This window comes from Dermacentor variabilis, chromosome 11, assembly GCF_050947875.1.
Source record: "Dermacentor variabilis isolate Ectoservices chromosome 11, ASM5094787v1, whole genome shotgun sequence".
Taxonomy (NCBI): Eukaryota; Metazoa; Arthropoda; class Arachnida; order Ixodida; family Ixodidae; genus Dermacentor; species Dermacentor variabilis.
Window position 1 is genome coordinate 26,575,480 of NC_134578.1, and position 21,142 is coordinate 26,596,621.

The 21,142-nt window shown below is 44.9% G+C and overlaps 2 protein-coding genes across 3 annotated transcripts; both read left to right on the forward strand.

The window, feature by feature from the left end:
* Positions 1 to 1,764: 1,764 nt before the first annotated feature.
* On the forward strand, positions 1,765 to 10,998 carry LOC142564228 (uncharacterized). Of its 2 annotated transcripts, none has more exons than XM_075675149.1 (4): positions 1,765 to 2,077; positions 7,032 to 7,212; positions 10,067 to 10,208; positions 10,616 to 10,998. In XM_075675149.1, the coding sequence occupies exons 1-4, from the start codon at positions 1,987 to 1,989 to the stop codon at positions 10,784 to 10,786; spliced, it is 585 nt and encodes a 194-aa protein (XP_075531264.1). In that variant the 5' UTR covers positions 1,765 to 1,986; the 3' UTR covers positions 10,787 to 10,998. The 2 variants fall into 2 exon arrangements, with proteins under 2 accessions (XP_075531264.1, XP_075531265.1); XM_075675150.1 differs by lacking the exon at positions 1,765 to 2,077 and adding an exon at positions 4,102 to 4,273.
* Positions 10,999 to 13,502: 2,504 nt separating this feature from the next.
* On the forward strand, positions 13,503 to 20,571 carry LOC142564227 (uncharacterized). The gene is made up of 4 exons (XM_075675148.1): positions 13,503 to 14,683; positions 17,135 to 17,312; positions 18,356 to 18,497; positions 20,225 to 20,571. Exons 1-4 carry the CDS (start codon positions 14,467 to 14,469, stop codon positions 20,318 to 20,320), a joined length of 633 nt encoding a protein of 210 aa, XP_075531263.1. The 5' UTR covers positions 13,503 to 14,466; the 3' UTR covers positions 20,321 to 20,571.
* The last annotated feature ends 571 nt before the right edge of the window (positions 20,572 to 21,142 follow it).

The following is a 21,142-nucleotide window of genomic DNA, read 5'->3' on the forward strand; positions in this document are numbered from 1 at the left end:
TGCCAGAGAACACAAGCGACCAGACGGAGAAGAACGACACGAGCACAGGGCGTTAGAAAACAAGTCTGTGTCACCGACTGCCCACAGCTGCATTTGACTCTACAATTTGAATTTAACCAGGAGTGGGGTTTGGCGCACAGCTGTACACAGGGCGCAGCACGCACATTTGAGCTTGCGACACGTGTGATTGCCTTACCTTCATGCTCTGTTGTTTCCTATGGTATGCTCGTTTCTCACACTCATATACATGTATATCCTGGATGCCTGCTGTGCGCGAAGACCTTCGTCCATCATGCCTTTTCGGTCCACATAAGGCAACCTCGTCAAAACCGTCAGCTGACCAAACAAACTTTTCGCTATGCAGTGTAAAAAAATATCGTTTACTGTTTGCTGTTTCCGAATTTGCCGTATCCCAGCTATTGAAACCTGTAGCGTTGGAGGGAATGAAAGCAACAAACGAGGAAATAAGATTGAGAGAGAGTGCAAGGTTGAGCTCGAAAGCAGCTGGTTGGTCCAATGTTTAGACGGAAAAACCAAAGCACGTAAAGTGTGAAAGAATCGCGCAATCTTTGACAGAAGTTCACTGCTTCAGGGTTGGCTGAACAGATGCCGCTGGCAGATGGCGCCGGGAATCGGTAGGAGTGTAGAAGCGGCTATATGTTATAGGGAACAAAACACGGGATAAGCGGTCTGTCAGATGAAATGTGTCAATCTAACCAATACTTATACGGGAGGCGCTCACAATTTGATGGTAACAAAGAAACTTGAGAAATGTCTAAACGTTGCTCAATGAGAGATGCAACGGCCGCTGGTAGGCGCAACGTTAAGAGATGGCAATACGACAGGATGCATCAGAACGAATGGCTGTGCCCGATATTCTTAGTTGGAATTCGGAGAAATCAGGGGAGCTGGGCACTCATGTAGTGCTTAGGGCCAATAACCGGTGGTCTATTGGAGCAAAAAATTGCGTGCCAGTGGAAATGCTGCTGAAAACTAGAAATAATCAAGACCTGTGCTGAGGTAAGGAAATTTGCAAGTATCGGATATAGTGGGCTGATGGAAGGCACGGAATAATTGGGGATGTTTGAAAGAAGGCTTCGTTTTGTAGTGGCTGCCATATAGACTACTTATGAGGCTGATGATGACACCTTTGTCCCTACTTACGTCCTTTTGTTCGTTCGCGCTCTTTAAGCGATTCTAAGTCCACTGCGAACCAACAAGCTTGACAACATCCACAAATGGGTGCTGTGGGTGTACGTCCGCAGGCCACAGAACTCTGAGAGTTACGGAAGGAAGTGCCGAATTAATGGAAAGGGATAGAGCGGTTTCCCGTAGCCGCCTTGAGATCCAGGTCAATTGGAGAGTTGGAAACGACTTGGAACACAGGAATGGTATCTAAGTGCCTACGGCTGTCGATGTTTTGATGACTTCTGCCTGTGGCCTGGATTCCCGACTTGCTATTCGATCTGTATGACTCTCTAAACACGAATGTGCGCACAGACCAACGGAATTCTTTTCTCATTGCGTCTAAGCCACGAACTCAATTTCTCTACTCTCATTACTTGTCGCCATGATATACAGCTGCGAGAACGACAATTTGCAAAACAAAAAGATCTCACAGCGAAGACCTTGCTGGCGCAAAAGCAGCTGTGGCGTTGGCTGGCATCCTGTTTTGTGCTTCAGGCCAGCCGAATAGCTTGCCTATACCATCCGCGCTGGCATGTGCGAGCTCGTGAGTCATCGGAAGCGGTGGAAACACTCACTGAATCGCGGGGTGCATGGAAGCACCTGTACGCGCATGCGCAGTGAGAGGAACATCAGGTCCTCGTCGAGGAATTTCGCAGTCGCGACCCATTTCCCTACAATACGTTGGCGACGTAGCGGAGCGTGGCAGTGCTGGATACCAAAAAAATCTTTGGGTGAAGCGAACTTTCTGTTCTTTTGTAGGGATATTTTAACGATTCGAGGAAAAGGCCTTGTACCGTGATGTTGCTAGCACTGATATGTAGCCTTCTTGCTGCCTCACGGACGACCTCGGCATCTGATCTCCAGGTGCCCATGCTAACTGTTTGTCCAGGTGAGTCGCATATGAAAAAATTCACTTCTCATCACGTTTTCGTTGTCTAGCCTTGACAAATACGTCACCAAGTTAGAGCAGAGTAACAATAATATTATAGTACCTACAATCAATGGCAAACAAATGGCGCATCGTAGTTCCATATGACTTTGAAATGTTTACCGTTCAAGACGATGAGCAACACGTGAACAAGGTGAATGCAGGAGCCAACGTTTCGACAAGTGTACTTGTCTTCTTCAAGGCCTTGAAGAAGGCCGCTCCTGCATTCACCTTGTTCACGTGTTGCTCATCGTCTTGAATTTCCATCCCCCGCATTCCTCGTCTTTTCTCTACCGTTCATGATGAAATACTGACGAACATTTTACCAGCATATCGGTCCAATATCGGCCAACAACAAATTTTAGAGTAGCCACCTAGAATTAAATCACTTTCGGTTTGAGGGTACCTTTATCTACATAACTTTAACAAAATCACATGCTATGTTTTTATCAGATTTTGTATGCGTAATATTCTTTATTTTGAATATGGTGATTTCCGTGAGCGTACAAAGCGATGTGTTAGTTCCCTGCGGGTAATTATCTCTGGAATTTGAGCTTTTATATTGATATTTTCACGACGCTGTTCTATTTCCTAGGCGCTCATGTCCCTACCAATTTACTCACATAACTGTTTTGCATAAGCTTACCTGAAAAAGTTCTTATGCTATGATACCTCGTTCGCAAACGGCACTCTTGTATATACAGTAAATATAAATACATAAACATTGGGAATTAATTTGAATAAATTTAAAGGGGCATATCCAGTCATATGTCGAATTTAGGTGTTCCTATTTTGCGAGCGCTAACACAGATGTTGGTTTGTCAAGTACCTTTATGGAAGCCTGCGCTCGTACTTGGAGACAAGCGCATACATATTAAATGAAAGGTGTCACTCATGAAGAAGCGACATAGGAAGAGAGTATAAACGAACAAGCCATGGGGTTTCTTTATATTTTTGCCTACAAACCATCTTATGTGCACTTGCTATGTCATTTCACACCCGCAATTTATATGCCTGCATTTAGGCCTTTATTTCGCTAATGAGGATCTCTTCGCATGCTTGATATAGTAGAGGATAGTTGAATCAAGGCGTTGCTACCGTTAAATTCACGCATTGTAGTACACCAGAGCGAGATATCACGTGAACGTGTCTCTTTGAATGTACTGTAAAGTGGCTAGAAACTGTTTCGTGTATTTGAGCTATGCAGGGGAGCGGAATTTTTCCATTGTTTCGGGGCACCCTAAGTGTGTTACATGAGTTCCTGTCGAGGTCCTGGCCAGAGAGTTAATTACAGACTCCGAAGATGATACACTCGTGTTATGAAAGTGCAAAAATATGGAACCTCCACCCCGTGCGGGATATGCAAATATGCAAAACGGGAGAGCTCTGGATGTGAACTGAATTTTATCGAAAAAATCAAAATACCAATGGCAGTTTCGACTTTCGGCAAATATCGACCTATGGGAGATGCTCTCATTAAAGTTGGACCTGCTGCCAGCGTACACGTTGCGGGGTATTGCAACAGCAACGTAGCTGCTTACTGCGTAGTTGCTTAACGCGACGCTGCGTTACTGCTGAGAACGCGATGGTAAGCCATGCAGCTGTCGGACTGCAACAGCTTTTTAAGTGGAGCTTGTATATTTGCCTTACTCGTCTCAGCGCCGGCGTTGCCATACGAATAAAACCCCAGCCGCGAAAAACTAAAGATTGCTTGTCGGGCTGCGCATTCGAACCACCCAACCTCCGGGTTACGAAGCCCCCGCGCTAACCTATTCATCCCCTGTCGATTCATAATGCGCACCTCTTGAGGCGGGGGTTTTATAAGTATGAAGTAGACGCAGCGCAAAGCGCGAGCCAATCACAAGCATCCCCTCCTTCCGGAGGAGAGAAAGGGTGTGATCGCGTGTTCGCTGGCCTCGGGCCCACCGTTTGCCGCCAGTACAGACTCGGCAGTCAGATGTGGAAGCCGCGTTTGGTTCGTTCTGCTGAAGTGCAGGCTGCGTTGAAGGAATGGCAGAGGGAGCGGACCACACGTCGTGTGTTCGGCCGAGGAACAGGCGGCGTTTCGTGAACGCCGTCGGGAACTCGCTCGAGGAAGCGCTCGCCGTCGAGGTGCCGACGGACGTTCTAAAAGGATGTTCTACATCCGCCGCCAAGGTCTGTGAGTGGTGGCACTGGCTAACACTCCCCAGGGTTCTACTAGAAAAAACATAAATACCCAAGAAAGTGGACGGGGAAACGGCGCCGCGGTAGCTCAATTGGTAGGGCATCGCACGCGAAATGAGAAGGTTGTGGGATCGTCGCCCACCTGGGGCAAGTTGTTTTTTCGTCCACTTTCATTTCTATTAATTTATCGTTTCTTTGTTTAATTTATTAAGCACAAGTAATTTCCCCTATGTCGCCCTTGGTGTCAGTGTTTGTTGGCTACTTATGATATGACTAATAAAAAAAATCGGGCCCCTCGGTTAACTCCCCTTCTTCGTACTTGGTGGGTGATTTTCGGCAGGCATTTCGCTCCTTTCATATGAAAATCAGTTCATTTCCGCGAATACATAAAACTGGAGCGCGTGAGTACCGCGTACGCTGGAAAACAACCGTGTGCTTCTGAAGCGCTGAGTTCCAGAGTGCTCATTTCCTCCACGATACTCGAGGAGCTCACCAAGTTTTGGGGCCTGCGCTTCGGTCCACGCCGCTTGTGTTCCCCGCCTTACCAAGCTTCCTGTCAAGAAACCGCATTGGTTTCAAACCAACCAACTGCGACATTCACAGATGTCGTTGGACCACTCCGTGAAATTTGTGGCAGTAACTGTCGCTTTTTGGGCAAACAAGTTAGTGGTTCCGTCTTCTATATCGATTTAAATGAAAGCAAAAGAAAGAGATTTCGTCAACTCACAGAACGGATGGAGGTGAGTATGATATACATATGAGACAACATGGGCACACACATGCAAAACAAAATGCTGAAAGCGGGATGTGCTTACACAGTATGCTACTCCGTTCTACGGGCACAGTCACAAAACACTTTCACAAATTCTATTGTACATTCTGTAAAATTACGCGCAAGACAGACGCCTGTGACCTGCACTGCATGTTAATTATACTTGTGTCCACAAAAAAATGTTTAACCGTGTTCAGTGCTTTACGTTGGGCTGCTTTCACTGATATTGCGTTGAAAAGCTTGGTTAGTGACAAGGTCGATGGGGACCGGCTCCGCAAAGTTTTCGCTGTAGCCTGCAGTCACCGTGGGCGTGCAGTGTCGGAGGCACTCGAAGAGCAGTTGGCGCGTGTCCTCATTGTCATGGCCACAGGAGGAACCCGCGGATGACACACTCTTGAAGCGGTATACAGGAAATACTTCTTTCAGCATGTTTACGGATATAAATGCGTTCCGTTGAAAGGAGTGCGCGCTTCATAAATAATTGCAGTCTGCATATCCTCTGCAAATAATTTCTGTGCTGATTCATAATCATTTCTTTTCAGCGTAAAATTTAGTTGAATTTCAGTTCACCACATATGTTTGTGCGAACGGTCTCAACGTCAACGTGGTATGCTCAGCAGCAAAGAGGGCAGGGTAACTTTTTATAAAGCGGGTAATAAGAAAAAACTGAAACGAACAATGGGGGGAGCGATGCGCGTTTTCCAGCGAGTTGGTACGTATTCGCATGACAGAAAACAGCGAAAGATGTAACAGCGACGAGGAAAAACGGAGGCAGGTGAAAACGCCTGTTCGGTGTTCTCCATTGGCCCTATTATTTCCGTGTTCGTTGCTGTCGTCTTTAATGGAGCGGGTGGAAGTCGAGGTGGTCGGTGGAACCGTTTCTGGCGTACCGTTCATGGAAATTTCTGCAGGCTTCAGTGGTCTCTGTAAATACATAAATGTTAATTCGACATTGCATCGGAAAGTCGTTGCGGCGTTTGAAGGTTCGTTAATTGACTTCTGAAAATTTTCACGCATGCTAACAACTGAGTTTTCTTTTTTCGGGAAACCGAAATGTTGGAGCCGGTGCAGAACATCGCACAGGTACACGCTTGGATGCGATATGCGGTACACTGTATGCTTAGTAATTAGCAGAGCCACGATGCAATTTTAAAGTCATCAAACTGACATTGGTAGAACCTATTCACTAGCGACGAAGTACAACGCGATTGAAGAACTAATCAAGGTACAGATCAGCAGGAAAGAAATCGAACTTTTAAGCACAGGCCTGGCAGGCAGATCAGTGCGACAGTGTGCGTCACGTCTGGTCAAACACACCAGAATTTGAAAATAATAATGAAGTAGCCAGCGGATTCGTACCCAAACTCTTCGTCAATCTAGAGAAGATTCGCAAACAAGAAAAAAATATACAATTTTCTCAGCGAAAGCCTAGATCATGCGTGACTTTACACGGACTCAGCAGTTGACGCTTCGGCATCAGCCGTAGCTTCGACAAAGAAAAAATACGTTTCTTTGAACAAACGATCCAATAACTTAGCCGCAATTGGCTGAACACTCAGTGATACCGAAAGCCACAGAAACTATGCTTGCGCATGTCCCAAAATGCGTAATTTTATCACTATTTAAGCAACCATGCAGAATTTTCGACGGTGATCCGATCCCCAAGTAGCTCTGAAACACAGTGCGCAGACACCAGAAAGGCTGCAGGAGTGGTCTGGATAACAAGGCACGAAGGAGTCGAGGGCGGCAGAAGGTTTAACCAGCAGGGAAGAAGTTTGGGCGTGTTGGTGGGATACATACAAACTGGTATACATAGCGCAAGAATGGCGCAAGGACATCAATGCGAGGCTTTACTTTAATCGTCTCCTGTCAGGGCGGAGGAACAAGATGTCCGTTTGGCATCCGTATTAGATACATTTTCTTTCATTGCAGTAATAAAGTATGTCTCGGATGTATGCTACGACTTCTCTCTCACAGAAAGCCATAACGTGACCGTATTCAACGTCACTGCTACCAGCCAGCCCGGAAGCAACATGCTGAATGTGTCATTTCACATCGACGTTATTGTGTCATTGAAAACATACCCGACACTTGAAGTGGCCATGACGGAGGAGGGACTGGAATCCCTGATTCCTTGTGTCGAAGACGTCGGTTCTTGGTAAGAACTAGCGCGACAAATTTCTTATTACTAAGTCTTAAATATCATATACAGTTATTACTTGTTTTTTTTTCAATGCTGATTGCACCAGCGGGAGTTATTGCAGTGTAAGCAACAAAGGATGAGTATCGTATATAACACCAGTCTCTCAAACGGAGACTCATATTGTTGAGAAAAAAAATTACGCAGGTCGAACCCACATGTTCAAATCTGAGAAACGAAGCTTTCGTGGTTAAGCGGTTAATGAAATGTCATACAACTGATTATATTATTCCTACCGTTTTGTAGTATAGCGTTTACCTGCCTGCTTGTTAAGATATCAATCTGCAGAGACCCCCACCTCGTGACCTACGGAGCGCGCATTTCACTGTCTCGGGCACTGGCCCCCTTTGCTATGATACTGCGGTCAAGTTCGTCGGGGGGCCAATCCTAGAGATAGTTCCATAGTTCACTGCACTTTACTCGGCCGAAGAACAACCAAACAGACGAGAGAAGCCGCTAAGGCTTGGAAAGTAATCATAGAGAGGTTTGCTTTATTTGTGTGACCTTTATTTGTTGTAATGTGAATATTTAGGCATTATTTGTTTTCTCACTGCGTAATCAAGTAGAAAACAAGGCCAGCAGCCGAGACACTTGTAAGGGTAATAAAGATTGGAAGCTTTGCCCTGCGTGAGATCTATCTGTCAAAAGAACAGCTGCCTCCACGGTCAGAAAAGTTCGGGAGGAATCACAAGGAAAGCGCAGCTTATTAAAGGAAAAAGAAACGAAAGGGTGCAAAAGACATCAGCCACCAATGAGTGTTTGGAAATTTTCTGTCTCCTGTTTACATTGCGTGTGAATCTAAGTCACATTCCAATACAGTATCGTTCGTGGAAAGAAAGAATGCCCAAACACGTTGTTTTTCGGCTGAACTGAAACTATAGAAGGCATATGTTCTACTCTAATAATATCCCCTGCTTAACTATGCCCGTAGTTATATGTGCCACGGTCTAAATGATTTTTAAAAATAATTTTATAGATGAAGCGGCATTGTACAATCCTATTCGTTTCGGCGGTGTGCTTTAGACGAGCTTTTGCCACCAACCCCGAAACTGATACTGACCATAGGAATTAAGAACAATTCTCACCGCTTCATTTTGACCTGTTTCTAACCTATTAATGTTAACCTAAGAAAAGTCGTCCCAAAAATATTAGAGTAATCAAGAATGGGTAAGGTAAGAATGGGGGTAAGGTAAAGAATGGGTAATGGGAATGGGTAACCTTGCATGCAGTCATGCAGTAAGCTTTGTTTTTCAGGAAGAATTGCGAAGGGAACGTTTCAAGTAATGTAGTTTACAAATTGCTCGGCTACTGTTATCGGTTTGGCATCATTCCAGCGTAAGTTATTGCAAATACGAAGACCGATGTATCAGGAATTCATGACGCGAGATAACAGGTTCCCATTTATTACGTAGTAAAATAAGAGGACTCGCGGTCGTTTACTAAAGACATGACAACACTTTTCTTAAGTATTACTAACAATTACCATATGTTCAATCACTCAAACAGCTCATGAAGTCCTCTGTTCATCTGAAGCGGATCATCAGTTGAGTTAATAACTGAATATAATACACAGACGTCCGCTTAAGGCCTAATTTCGACGTTACATCCATCAACAATGCCGTTTACGTATAGTAGAAACAACAACGCACAGAATGTACAGAACCTTGGGGAAACATCTTCAAGTAGGTCTGAAGAGACTTGCTTCAAAATGACACATTGGTACTAGATTTTAAGTAGGACTGAATCCCATAAAAATTATACAATTTTTAAAATTTATAATAATTTAAGAAGTAATTTGGGGTATGGTAGCTTATGAAATACCATGGAAAAATCAATTTAAATGTCGCCGACTTTGATTTTTACTTGCAACGTAAGCCCTCACTACAGTGTGGCGTATAGCCATATCGTGGTTTTGGCACGTAAAACCTCATAGTTTGATTTTAAATTTTATCCATAGCTAACGCAAACTCGTGAAGTACCTCAACTAGCTTTGTAATAGTGGGAAAACCACGTCTTAAGCAATAATGCACCGGTGACAAAATCAAGTTAGCATCCAAGAATGCAGTAAGATTTTTGTAGATTATCCGTTCCAGTACCTTACAACAGGAAATTGTCATAACTATCAGTCAATATTTCAATATCCGATGTTTGCCACTTTCTTTATCTAGAGAGGATACATTCGACACTAAACTCTTCTGGTGAAAGACCGCTGGAAAGCAAGATAACGACTCGCTTTCTAGTGGTCTTTCACAAGGTGAGCGCCAAGTTTCGAAAGTAGCACCTCTACATAAAAAAGGCGACAAACATCCGGTATCGAATTTACTCTCTCTAGCAGCGTTGTGTGGTTGTTAGATACATTAGAAGAATAAATATGATTTCGTGCAGTTTGATTTGGTTCCTAAGGACCTCCAAAAACTTGACTGGCTGTCTTGGTGACAGCAGCGATGACCTCAATAAGAGTATGTGCCTAACTCTACCCAGGGCTTTGCCTATCCACATAGGTTACATTCTTATTATTGTCACTCATGGTTATGGCAGCCATTGTGGGCTGCCATGGCAATGCCGTGAAGACTGCTTTTTTAACCGACCGTATGCAAAGGCACATCAAGGGCAGGAAATATTCGTGATAACAATCACCTTAACATATCCCGCATGACGAGGTTTCTACACATGCTAAAGAATTACAGCTGGTCAGTGGTCAAGTTTTTGGAGCCCAGAGTAGTGTCCTTGTGCTCTGACATAAAATGCATAAAATTCTTACTGTTTTGTCCGTAACCACTCGGGCGTTAATCTTTTATCTTATAATTCGCAGTCTGTACCATCTCTGCGATGGTAATTCTACCATGGAGATGCAGCTGACGAAGGCATGGGGCAACACGTGTCCCATTCCTCCTGGGAAGTATTTTGTTAACATGACGTTGGACCTTATGAAGAACAAGTATCTGACTTCAGGAGTGAGTTGCTGCATTTACTGAATGCTACTTTTAAGTTAAACTACAAAGGACGCACTTGAGTGTATCCAGAAGCGATGCGATTAGGCCTTGTAAGCCGTTATGAAAGTCCTGACCTGTTTTTCAATGACGAGCGCATTTCGAATATAATGCACGGTGGGTCTTGCCTGCTCAATTTTGGGGGCCCTCGCCTGATTTCTAGCAACCGATATTTACGGAAAGGGAAGGCATGGAATGGGAGACGCGGGTCTCTAAGGGGGTCAAGTAGGGTGTGAAGCCTGGCTTCAATTTAATTCAGGTTTTATTCGGACATGAAAGTGCCCAGGTGATCAAAGACTAGAGGCTAACAAAAATGCCTGCCTGCAAGAACATTCATGCGCTGATGCATGGTTTGTCTTTCCGCATTTCAGAACGCGAACAAAATCTTCAAGTACATGTTCGAGGATGGTGGCAACGTAACTGGCTGCGTGTCTTTTCCTGTCTACATACCAACTACGTCGGGGTCATCGGCCACGGCGCTTCCAACGTTACACGCATTGTGGATTCTCACCATTTCTCTGTTTTCGCTGAGATTTTGGTAGATGCCTTGGGAATGAGCTCGGACCACTTTTGTCACTACTGCATGTTGTATGCTATACATAAGATAATTTTCTCGCGTAACAACCAAGGGTGAGAGCCCGAATCGAGCAACTTGTGATCAAATTGCCACTTACGTCAGTGTCAGAGAGCGCCAGCTGCTCGCAAGTACGGCATACCGCTGTGAAGCGTCCCGAGTAAAGCACCACTCGTTTTATGATTGTCATTTTCTTCACAGCGAATATCGTCTGCCTGTCACAAAGTCTTCTTATCGAAAGGCGAATTGTTGAAGCTCAGGCCTAACATCATGCGCTCACCAGCATAATCTCATCTTCAACAAAAAATGATGGTCTCTCTGATAGTAAACGAGTGCTTCATATGCCACAGAAGATACGTTCACGTGTGTTTTAGCAGCATTCGCAGTTGTCTGGCTGGTAGAAAACTGAACTCAACATTTGCACCTGTCACGCACCAATAATTAGGAAAATGTAATATAATGCTTTCTCATTATTTCTTTGTCTAAGTGAACTTAAATAAAGCTAATCCTTACAATACGGTAAGCCCGCTGACGATAATGGGTAAGAATAAATTGATTGATCAAAGAAGTCTAATGAGAGTGAATCATCGATAAAACTGTCTAGAAATTAGAGTGATTGCTATTACATAACATTGTTATGTATACTAGAAAACTGCTAGCCCGTAAAATTTTGAATTAGAGACAAATACTTATTTCGGCCTAAATGGCCCTTTTGAGCATATTGAAAAGCCAGCTTTTGCAAACGTCAAAGCTCCCCCTTATCAGAGGTACCGGCAAACTTGAAAAACAAAGCACTTTATATTTTCTAACCACTTATCTCATGATCTTTTGTGTTGGACAACCAACTAGCGAATGTTACGTTTCGTGTTGGTACCTTTGTCCATACAATCAGAAACCCGAATGAGATGGTTTTTTTTGTTTACTTTCCAATACGAACTGTTATGTTCGAATTAGGTACTTTTCGTTACTGTCCTCCAGTACTGAACTTCGCTGAATCACTTTGAACGTGCATATTTCGTAACGTTGGCGTGCCGCTAACATGGCAGTTGCGTATCTCTATTTCGTGTTATATGTACGTCGTTATTATCATTTTCATACTACGATTTATGTAAACTTGAAACAATGTAATGTACGCATGTACTGGCTTAGGTTGTGTGTAACTCCACAGTGCTTACATGTTAATAAACAAAAAAAAAACATGTATAAGTACCCGAAACAATGGAAATCAAGCCTAGTTATTTTTTTTGAACGTTATGGGCATTCAAAAATGTTTATGAGATTTGCCAAGCACTGAAGTTTCAGTTCGCAAGTTTTTTTAGGATATTCACAACCTGGCTAGACAATATACTGTGCATATGTCGTGGAGGTTCTTCAAGGGAGGAGAACGGATGCAACTTGGCAAATGTGCCAAACATCCCGACAATAAAAGTTTCATCTAGGCAGAACGAAAGCAATGAAACTCTGTTGCGACGTGGTTGACTCGCAAATCAGACAAGTGGGCATCGCGAGAAGGGTGAACAAGTGTAAAAAAAAGAAAAGAAGAACATGCATGTTGGAGGCAAGAATAGTCAAGGTAAGTGTTTTGAAAGGATGGGAATCTTACAGTTAAGCGTTGACATGGCCCATTACTGGATATTTAAGGTCAGGAAACATGCGCAACGCAATATTTTGTGACTGTTGAGGTACTAAAGCCTAAACACCGGTGCTTACGGATTCATCTCGCGCTAAAGAATGCTTCAGGGGCTTGCTTAATCAATCGGTATTACTCGAATAGAAAACCAACGAAAGTACGCGTGATTCAGGCAGCGAGTACCCGAGTGTAAAAAAAAGAAAGAACGACCTTGTAATAAGAATAAATTGTGACGGCAAGGGAACGGAGCTTGAGCGAATCGCAATCGACGACGGTACGACAGCATGAGGATTATCAAGGCGCCGGAAAATTGCAAAGTGGAGTCACCTTGATAAGACTGCCGCAAGATTGGCGCCTGCAACGATGGTGACACAGCAATAATGTGTAGGTGGCTGCAGTTGAGCACTAAAAAGAATACATTCTGAAAGCATGCCACACCATGCCGTACACCTATTTCACGGCATCGGGTTGAACTGCAGTGCAGTGTTGGAGTAAATTTTGCCTCTTACCAAAAACTTCGTGGTAGGTATGTAGTTAGGTTGCTTTGTATCCTGGCTTGGGGCGTTTCCAATAAAAAAAAGTTAAAATACATTGGGTGGTGCGATCTCAACAAGGGTTTCCCAGTGCTGTGTCCGGGTGCTCTACATTTTGGACCGCAAACGCAGAGCGAATAAATAATTGTCAACCTTACCACATTTCATTCCTAGAGGTACATAGAATATCGAGATTATTTGCGCGTACGCCACGTCACAGAGCAACTATGTGGTTATAGAAACGAGATCAGGCGTGTGCGCCCCTTTCCCCATCTTTCCGAGGCGACAACAAAACGCTGCTGGGAACGAAGTGCGGAGGCATCGGTGCGTCCTGCAAACTAGCAGTCTGTATACCAAGGAGCGGAACTTCTCCTGGTCAGAATGATTTGTGTAATACTATTGCTGTAATTTTAAAATTCCTTCTTCAGTTCACTTACGAAAGCAACAAGACTTTTGGCCGATTCGTCAGAGTGGGCAGGTACCACTGCCCGTAACGGAACCCTCCTCCTCCTCCCCCTCCTCCTCCTCCTCCTCCTCCTCCTCCTCCTCCTCCTCCTCCTCATCATCATCATCATCATCATCGTGATCACTACCACCATCTGCACCCCCAAACCACCACCTGGTTCCAGCACTCGCTGTACATGATTGAATTATTGCCTAGTGACGGTGATGATGTTTATAGTCATCTCCTCTGAAGTGGGGAGAAGACAAAAGTCACCTAGCCTGCTTGCCTTAATCAGGTTTTACTGCATCTATCGCCATCTAGCGTTCTGCCTATCTGATCTCAATGTTATGTTTCGTATTTAAAACATTTGCCGCTATATTGTACCACTACTTACGCTTCCAATGACTAAGTTCTATCATTCTCTTCCCTGCTTGTTTTATATCAATGCTTTAAACGTCTCTTGCTTATCTGGACTGCTGACCAGTTAATCCTTCCATCTTCTTTGAATTCTAACCCTCGTGGAAGGTGGACATTCCCTCTGAGTCTCGCTGGTTTAATATTATGGTAATCTATTACAATGTTCCGAGTCGCTTACGGACTTTTTGCAGCCCGGTCATGCCTCATCCGGTGGAGCATATTTGCTCCGGTAAGTTTTTGTACTCAGGGAGCAAGCTCGGGCATCAACTAGCAAGGCAGTGCCCTTTGCGCTATCAAACAGATCTTCCCTCTATATATGTCTCTTGTTGTTTTTGTAAGTCTCGTTGGTCCATTTGGTATCCATCCATTGTATCCATTTTACCGTCTCTGTTTCTCTCACTTTCTTTTTTATGACTCCTGGTTGTCGATTTACACTTTGACTTAACATGCACTTGGTGTCCAACTTTCATGACCTTTTCCTCCATTGCACGCACGCGCGCCTCTTGCGAGTTCAAGCGCTACTACGCGAGCCATTTCCAACTTCTGTCGTCAGATGGGGCCAGCTGGCAGCAAATGCGTGCTGAAACGAACACATTGGCCGGCATTCACTCAGAACCGCGTAGATGGCGGCATTGCTATATAAAGACGAAGAGGCTGCATTCATCATTTTTATGGCTGTTGCACATGCGTCAAAGCATTCTATTGCAAAGGCAAAAAAAGGCAGTAACTGCGGGGTTATATTAGCGGCGAAGCAAATGTGCGTCGCAGGACTCTGCATTTTGGCTCTCCTAATTTTGTGTCATGGGTGGACCCAATCGCCATCCGTTAATTTCTGTCTTGGTAAGCCGCAGTTACTTCCAATTTATGGGGGTGCATCACATCAAGGGGAGCTATGTTCCAGGCGCTTCTTTTAAAACATGTATGAAAGCCTGTACCGCCTGTTTGAGTAACAAGCGCTGAAAGAAAAGATGCGAGCTCCTGAAGAAGTCATAGGAGGTGTCACAATTACAACGTCATGGCATGCACGACTATAGTGCTTACTGCTGGTTTTTGTGATTCTAAGATGAATGACGACTGTCTTTCACTGTGAGGAAAAGGGAGACCAAGATCGTAATAAAGCCAGAACGCTAAATTAGAAAATTACTACCGAGGATTAAGTGAATGGATCAAATTTGGAGACACAGAAGTCCAGAATTAAGTTAGCTATCGCAATACAGGGTACTTGAGGTCATTAGCAGAGGCCCTTGTGAAGAACAGGTTCTTTGAGATGCACATAACGTTGTCCTGGTCAATTGCACTGTTGCCTATCATGGCCTTCGAAATGTATGTACAGACAACACAGAATCTGAGCGGGTAGCGAATACCGACGCAAAGTAGCAAGTGCCAAAGCTGCCATAGTGCAGTGCTAAGCGCTTCCACCTTCCCAGTGTGCATTGCAGCAATGGTATGAGCTCGGATTCCGGTGTCCATAATGTGCGTAAATATTTCTTTTCTTGCCAATTATATGGACACTCAAGACAAATTTTCGCCGTCACCTGATGTTTCATATATATTTGTACACTTTATGTTTATTGCTGCGGTATGTGCAAAGTAGATGCTATACGATTTAACCGCCAAGGTTGCTCAAGCCAGCTTTTACGTTCTTCATTGAATTATTCCTTTGAACATTAGGAATAAATTACGGGCATATTTCAAATCAAAATATAACACACCAGTGCTGTGCAACTTAGATGTATCATTAGTTGTTCTTTATAGAAATCTGATGTTGTATTTATTGCTTACTTACATAGTTGCAACCTTGATACTTCAGTTTTCTGTAATTACGGAAAGTTCTAAGATATTTCTGAGAGAACGATGGCATAAATGAAAAAATAAATTTGATGTAGTGACGAGAGTTCAACTTCCGTTAAATGCAACAAACATAATCGAAAGTGCGCAGGAGTGGCCGAGGAAAATGATTTCTCAGTTTCCGTGTATTTAGATAGGAGCAGACGACTTGAAGCTTCCTTTTAGCGACAGCAGCGAAATTAAAGGGAGTGACCGACGATGTAGGCTGTGAACCTAGCTCTGAGCTTTTAATGGCCTTTAGCAAAAAAAAAAGAAAAAAAGATCTGCGCATCTCAGATGATCTTGTGATCGAAAAGCAGTAAATCATCAATACGCTTAACTTATCAGTCTAGGAGGCCCAGGGAGTACACGACTAGACAAAGGTACACCCCACCCTTTTGGGGTGCATATCTGCCACACAACAATAATCGTCATTTGCCTTGCTTGCGTTTACTTTCTTGAAAACGCCGCGCTGGGAAGTACCGGGCTCGCAGCGTTAAAGAAAGGAAATGCGGACAAGAGAGATCCCGGCCGTCGTGGTCGGGTTTTGATCTCGCGACCTCGTGCTCAGCAAAAGCTGGCGTCCCTAGCTCAGTGCACAATATTTTTGGCTCTCAGTGCACAATTCAAGGGAGCTAAACAGTTATACGCTCCAACACACAATAACGATGACGACGGCATCGGGGCGACAGTTTAAGAATAATTATGAACTGAAAGGACGACGGGCATGAAAAACTAAGTTTCGAGTGCTTAATAGCAGCCGCAGTAATCCATAGCGACGCACGAGAGATATCTATTCCCTGTTGCCTAAATAGGAACGTCAAGTACCACTTGCGCTACTCAAGCACTAGTTAAATTTCGTTTATATTTCACACATAATGCGCAAATTTCTGAACATTCTGCACGAATTTTCCTCATTTTGCAATGGGTTCCGTTTCACACCAGGTCTGAGAGCGTTAAATGCCGGTTTTGTTCGAAATGAAGAGGAGGTGTGCGTCGTTGTCTCCGGTGACGCCATTCAAAAGATGCCGATTTCACTGCAACGAAAGGGTAGTGCCACCTGTCGCCTGTATGGTGAAACGCGCGATTACCATAGGTGTCAGAGATTGCGGCACCATTCCTCGGCACCAATATCAGCATTTGTTTAAATGACATTGGCTCGGACGACGCACACTGATGCTGTAAAGAAAACAAGCAAGCAACGTTCTCAAGCGTAATAACAGAAACGTTGTGTGACATGTGAGACAAAATCAGCCAGCGGTCTAGGTAGAAGAGTGAACGAACCTGCCCCCCCGCTTTATGCACCACTCAGTATGAGGGAGGTGGCGAGAAGTGGTAAGACTAAAGGTGTCTTAGTATCGGGCATGCTCTTTGACCATGATAGGCGCGATGAGAGGGCTAGCGAGAGTAACGAAGTATGTCTTGCTGGTGATTGCGACGCGTCTTATAGTCGCACTCTTCCAGACAGCGAGATGGTATACGTGGCCGATGTGGTGATCACGAACGCCACGGTGGACAAGGTCATGTTTGTGAACTACACCGTCGAGTTTACGCAGAGGCTTCGGGACGATCCGCGCCTTGATGTGATCATGACCATCGCCGATGGTCCCCACATTCCCTGCATCGACAAAGTCGGATCATGGTAAGGCGACAATGTGTGCTTAAGGGTGGCCTGAAGGAACGCTATGCAGCAACTCTAAATCAGTTGAGTAGTTTGGTACTTTAAACACATTTATTTGGCGAGCAAAGGTTGTTCATTGGCTAAACAAACGAAAACCAAAGTTTTCCTTGTTGAAGTTCGTGGGTGAACTGCCTCTAGCTATGTACGTCATTTTACTTGACGGATTTCATTGTAATACGCATGCCTGGACTGTCTCCAGCTGGAGAAAGTTCTCAAAACGGGTTAGCTTGACTGTTTGGTTTTCTGAGAAACGGATGTTGCTATGTTTTATAGACAAAATATGCATTAGTCCAGTACAGACGCTGTAAATACGCATGACCTCACAAGCAGCACAGGTAAAATAGGCACAAGCGCACTCCCGGCTAGGTGCTCGGTAATTATGGGTCCTCAACGCTTGACAAAGGGTGTTTGTCCCCAACCACCCTAATAGGTATATCCACCTATAGGTATCCACCTAATAGGCGTATTTGGACGCTACGTGGAAAATGGCTGCCATGGGAGCGGCCTAACCTCCTCACACATCTGCAGCTACCAAAGACCATACTTGTTCCTGGGCGCAGTTCCTTTTTCCTTCCCTCCGTTTCTCATTCAGTTCTTTCCGTTTATCTCTATACCTCCTTACCGCAGCACCTTCGCCACAAGCGTCTCAAACTACGAATGTGCAGCAAATAGTTTCCCCTCCTCTCTATCTCCTCCTCGCCTACTAGTTACAACAACACTCTGCCGGGCTTGTGCCAGCTTTCGTTGTCTATACGTCTATACCGGGAAAGGAGGAGGCATGACGGCCACTACCCCTCTTTCGTTTTTTGAATGAGTGAGTAAGTGAGTGAGTGATTGAGCGAGCGAGCGAGTGAGCGAGTGATGAGTCAGTCAGTCAGTCGGTCGGTCGGTCGGTCGCTAATACGGGTCCATTACAGTATACAGAGCGCGCACTTGTTTAAAGAAGTTGCAGAGAGCGACTTTAGCGTTCCTGACAATTTGTTTAATTGCTCTGTCTACTTCAGCTCGTACGATTTGTGCTACGCCCGAAACGAAATAGAGGTGCAGGTCGCCAGCGCATGGAGTAACGAGTGCCCTGTACCGCCGGGCCTGTTCATGGGCCACCTCCATTATAAGCTGACTCAAACTGCCTGGACTACCCTCAAGGTAAACTCAAACGAGAAAGAACGAGGTCCGGACTGCCCTTACATAAATTTACAAAGAAGGTGTCGAAGACGTGTAAAACGTATTGCTCAAATTTTATGTGTAAATGCATAGAAAAATGAGCGCACTATATTGTGTCTATAGACAGCGAACGAACTCGAAATGCTGGAAATGATGAGCCTTCACACATTTTACGCTTCAATGTCAATAAATTACTACAGACAACCTGCCTGGGATATTTATTAAAACGTATTCAACCCACAGAGAGAGAGCGAGAGTGAGAGTGAGAGAGAGAGAGAGAGAGAGAGAGAGAGAGAGAGAGAGAGAGAGAGAGAGAGAGAGAGAGAGAGAGAGACGCGAATTTATTGAGGAAACGCAGAAAGGTCGACGTGAGGTAATAGACATTTAGCCTTATACTCCGTTGAGAGGGAAGGTGAAGCAGAGATAAAGCAGCATGCGTGTGAAGGACTCTGTCTGAATAATTCATTGAGTGCCGGTTTAAAGATAGTCTCTGCAGCTTATAAAAAAGATCAGTCTGTATAAAACAACGCAACGCGTACTTAAAATCTCTGGAGAGTTGATAGTTATGTATGTAAATTATTTGAGAGCGCGGATGCATGCACTTTTCATGTTCACGTTCAGACATGTTCATGTCCGAATAAATTGATCTGATTTGATTTAGCCATTCTTCGTAGGTGCTTAGGACTCAAACGTCATCCAATACTTCTTATTCAGCCATTTATGCGCCACATTTGACGATGTGTTCCATGACGCGCGGACCTGCGTATTTAAAATTTAATTTCAGCAAAAAATATCTTTCATCTCTTAAAGAACTATATTTTCTTCCTGTCCCTGAAGGCCGGCGCATATCCAGACCGACGCATACCGAGCGACCCATGTTGACGTCAGAGAGGTTCATTGAAGAGCGGGCATGTGACCGATGCGTGCACCCAGTGACCCCAAGTTTGTCCGGTGGTTTGTTTCGAGCCCGGTTTCCTCGACACAGCAGCTCCATGCTCTACACCCATTAGACCATGGAGTACCCACTGAGTGGCGTTTGGCGTGCAGGAGGTTAGCCGAAGACAAGCGAACATACGTACCGCAAACTCGGTGAAGTTCCCAAAGAGTGCCAACTGCGTTATGAGGCTATGTGGACCGAGTCGTCATTACGAGCGCGCTGAATGGAATTGGTCGTTCGTAGCTCTGATCAAGGCCTCTGATTTTTGTTTATTTATTTATAGATAGTGCGATCTTTTACAATGCCTTAGCAGGCTGGGAACTTGCAAGTACACTCGCACAAATATGCATTACAACGAACCTTGGCGACGCTTGAATTCAACATGGCAAAAAGGACAGAAAGCAAGAAAAGGAGCAAATAAATTATGTGGGACAGAGTCGAGATGCTCTCAACGTGCCAGGTACGTGCGTCGCCCGGTCGCGGAGGTCGTGTTATCACGTATTATGAAAGGACTGGCAATGCAACGACTTTAAAGCGTTTGAAGTGGCTGCGTTGCACTGACTAGGTTTAAAGAGAAACAGCGGGAGTACGCGCAAATGGCTTTCAGACTGCTTGGTTAAGATTTGAAAATGATTGAAGAAAAGTGTCTCAACGAGAGCGACGTTGCTAAAAGTGGCCGCTTTCCGAAACTTTACCAAATGATAATTTGTTGCTAGTTCGCCAGTTCACTAATTCACTAGTTCACAACTATTTACTTAATATTTGCTTTCAGGGCCGCGCTGTACTCATAAGAGCAAACGTCATCAACGGTGGTGAGCTCGTAGGGTGCTTTCGCCTGTCTGCGACGGTGAGACCCGCAGGCCACTAGTGGACTCACGAAACAAGTTAACTGCATCGCTCGTCATGCCCTGGCACCAGCCTCACTTGTGGAGCACCAAGTCTCGGCATACGTCTTTGCACGTCACTGAACGGTTGTCATTGGATGACGAAATAAAGGACATGCTTTCGCAAGGCGTATCCGTTCATACTTGCCGCTGAACGGAATAATAGAGCCGATAAATGCGAGTCGACTTTTCCAAAGATATCGCTGCACGTCTCCTTACCTGCCCCTCCACTTAGCCACACTCCCGTATTGCTCGCATCTATACCTACAGCTAAGTTCCGAATGTTCCTGTGCAGAAGAAACGAACTGTAAGAGGTTACCGCGCTCCTGGAACATTTAAAGCGAAGCTGTCTTTGCGAGCCTTCCCAGAATTTGCTGAGCGCGGCTGCTGGGTGCTGCTGCTGCCTTTGCGAATTGAGCATACGATGGCCTCCGAAATTTCACATGGCAACTGCTTTCTGCTGGCGCGCGAAAGTCTCGGAGACCGCGCTCACACTAAAAAAGAAAGTCAGCTAAGTGTTTGATGGTGGAATCGTACTTCGGTCCCCCAGAGCTGAAGCCGGGTGCTCTAACCATTAGGCCTCAACTGGACGGATACTTCTACCGTCCCGCGGCCAACTAGCGCTACGATATGGTCACCTCTTGTGTCCAATTGCGTAGCACGATTGTACGTGGGCGCATGCGCGTGCGTTAGCTTCCTTTATGCCAAAGACGCAGGAACGAAATGGGCGAGTTTATAGCGTTTGATTGAACGCTTCAGAAAAGCTTCGCTTCGCACAGGTTCCAAGATGTTCGTTGCATCGGCAC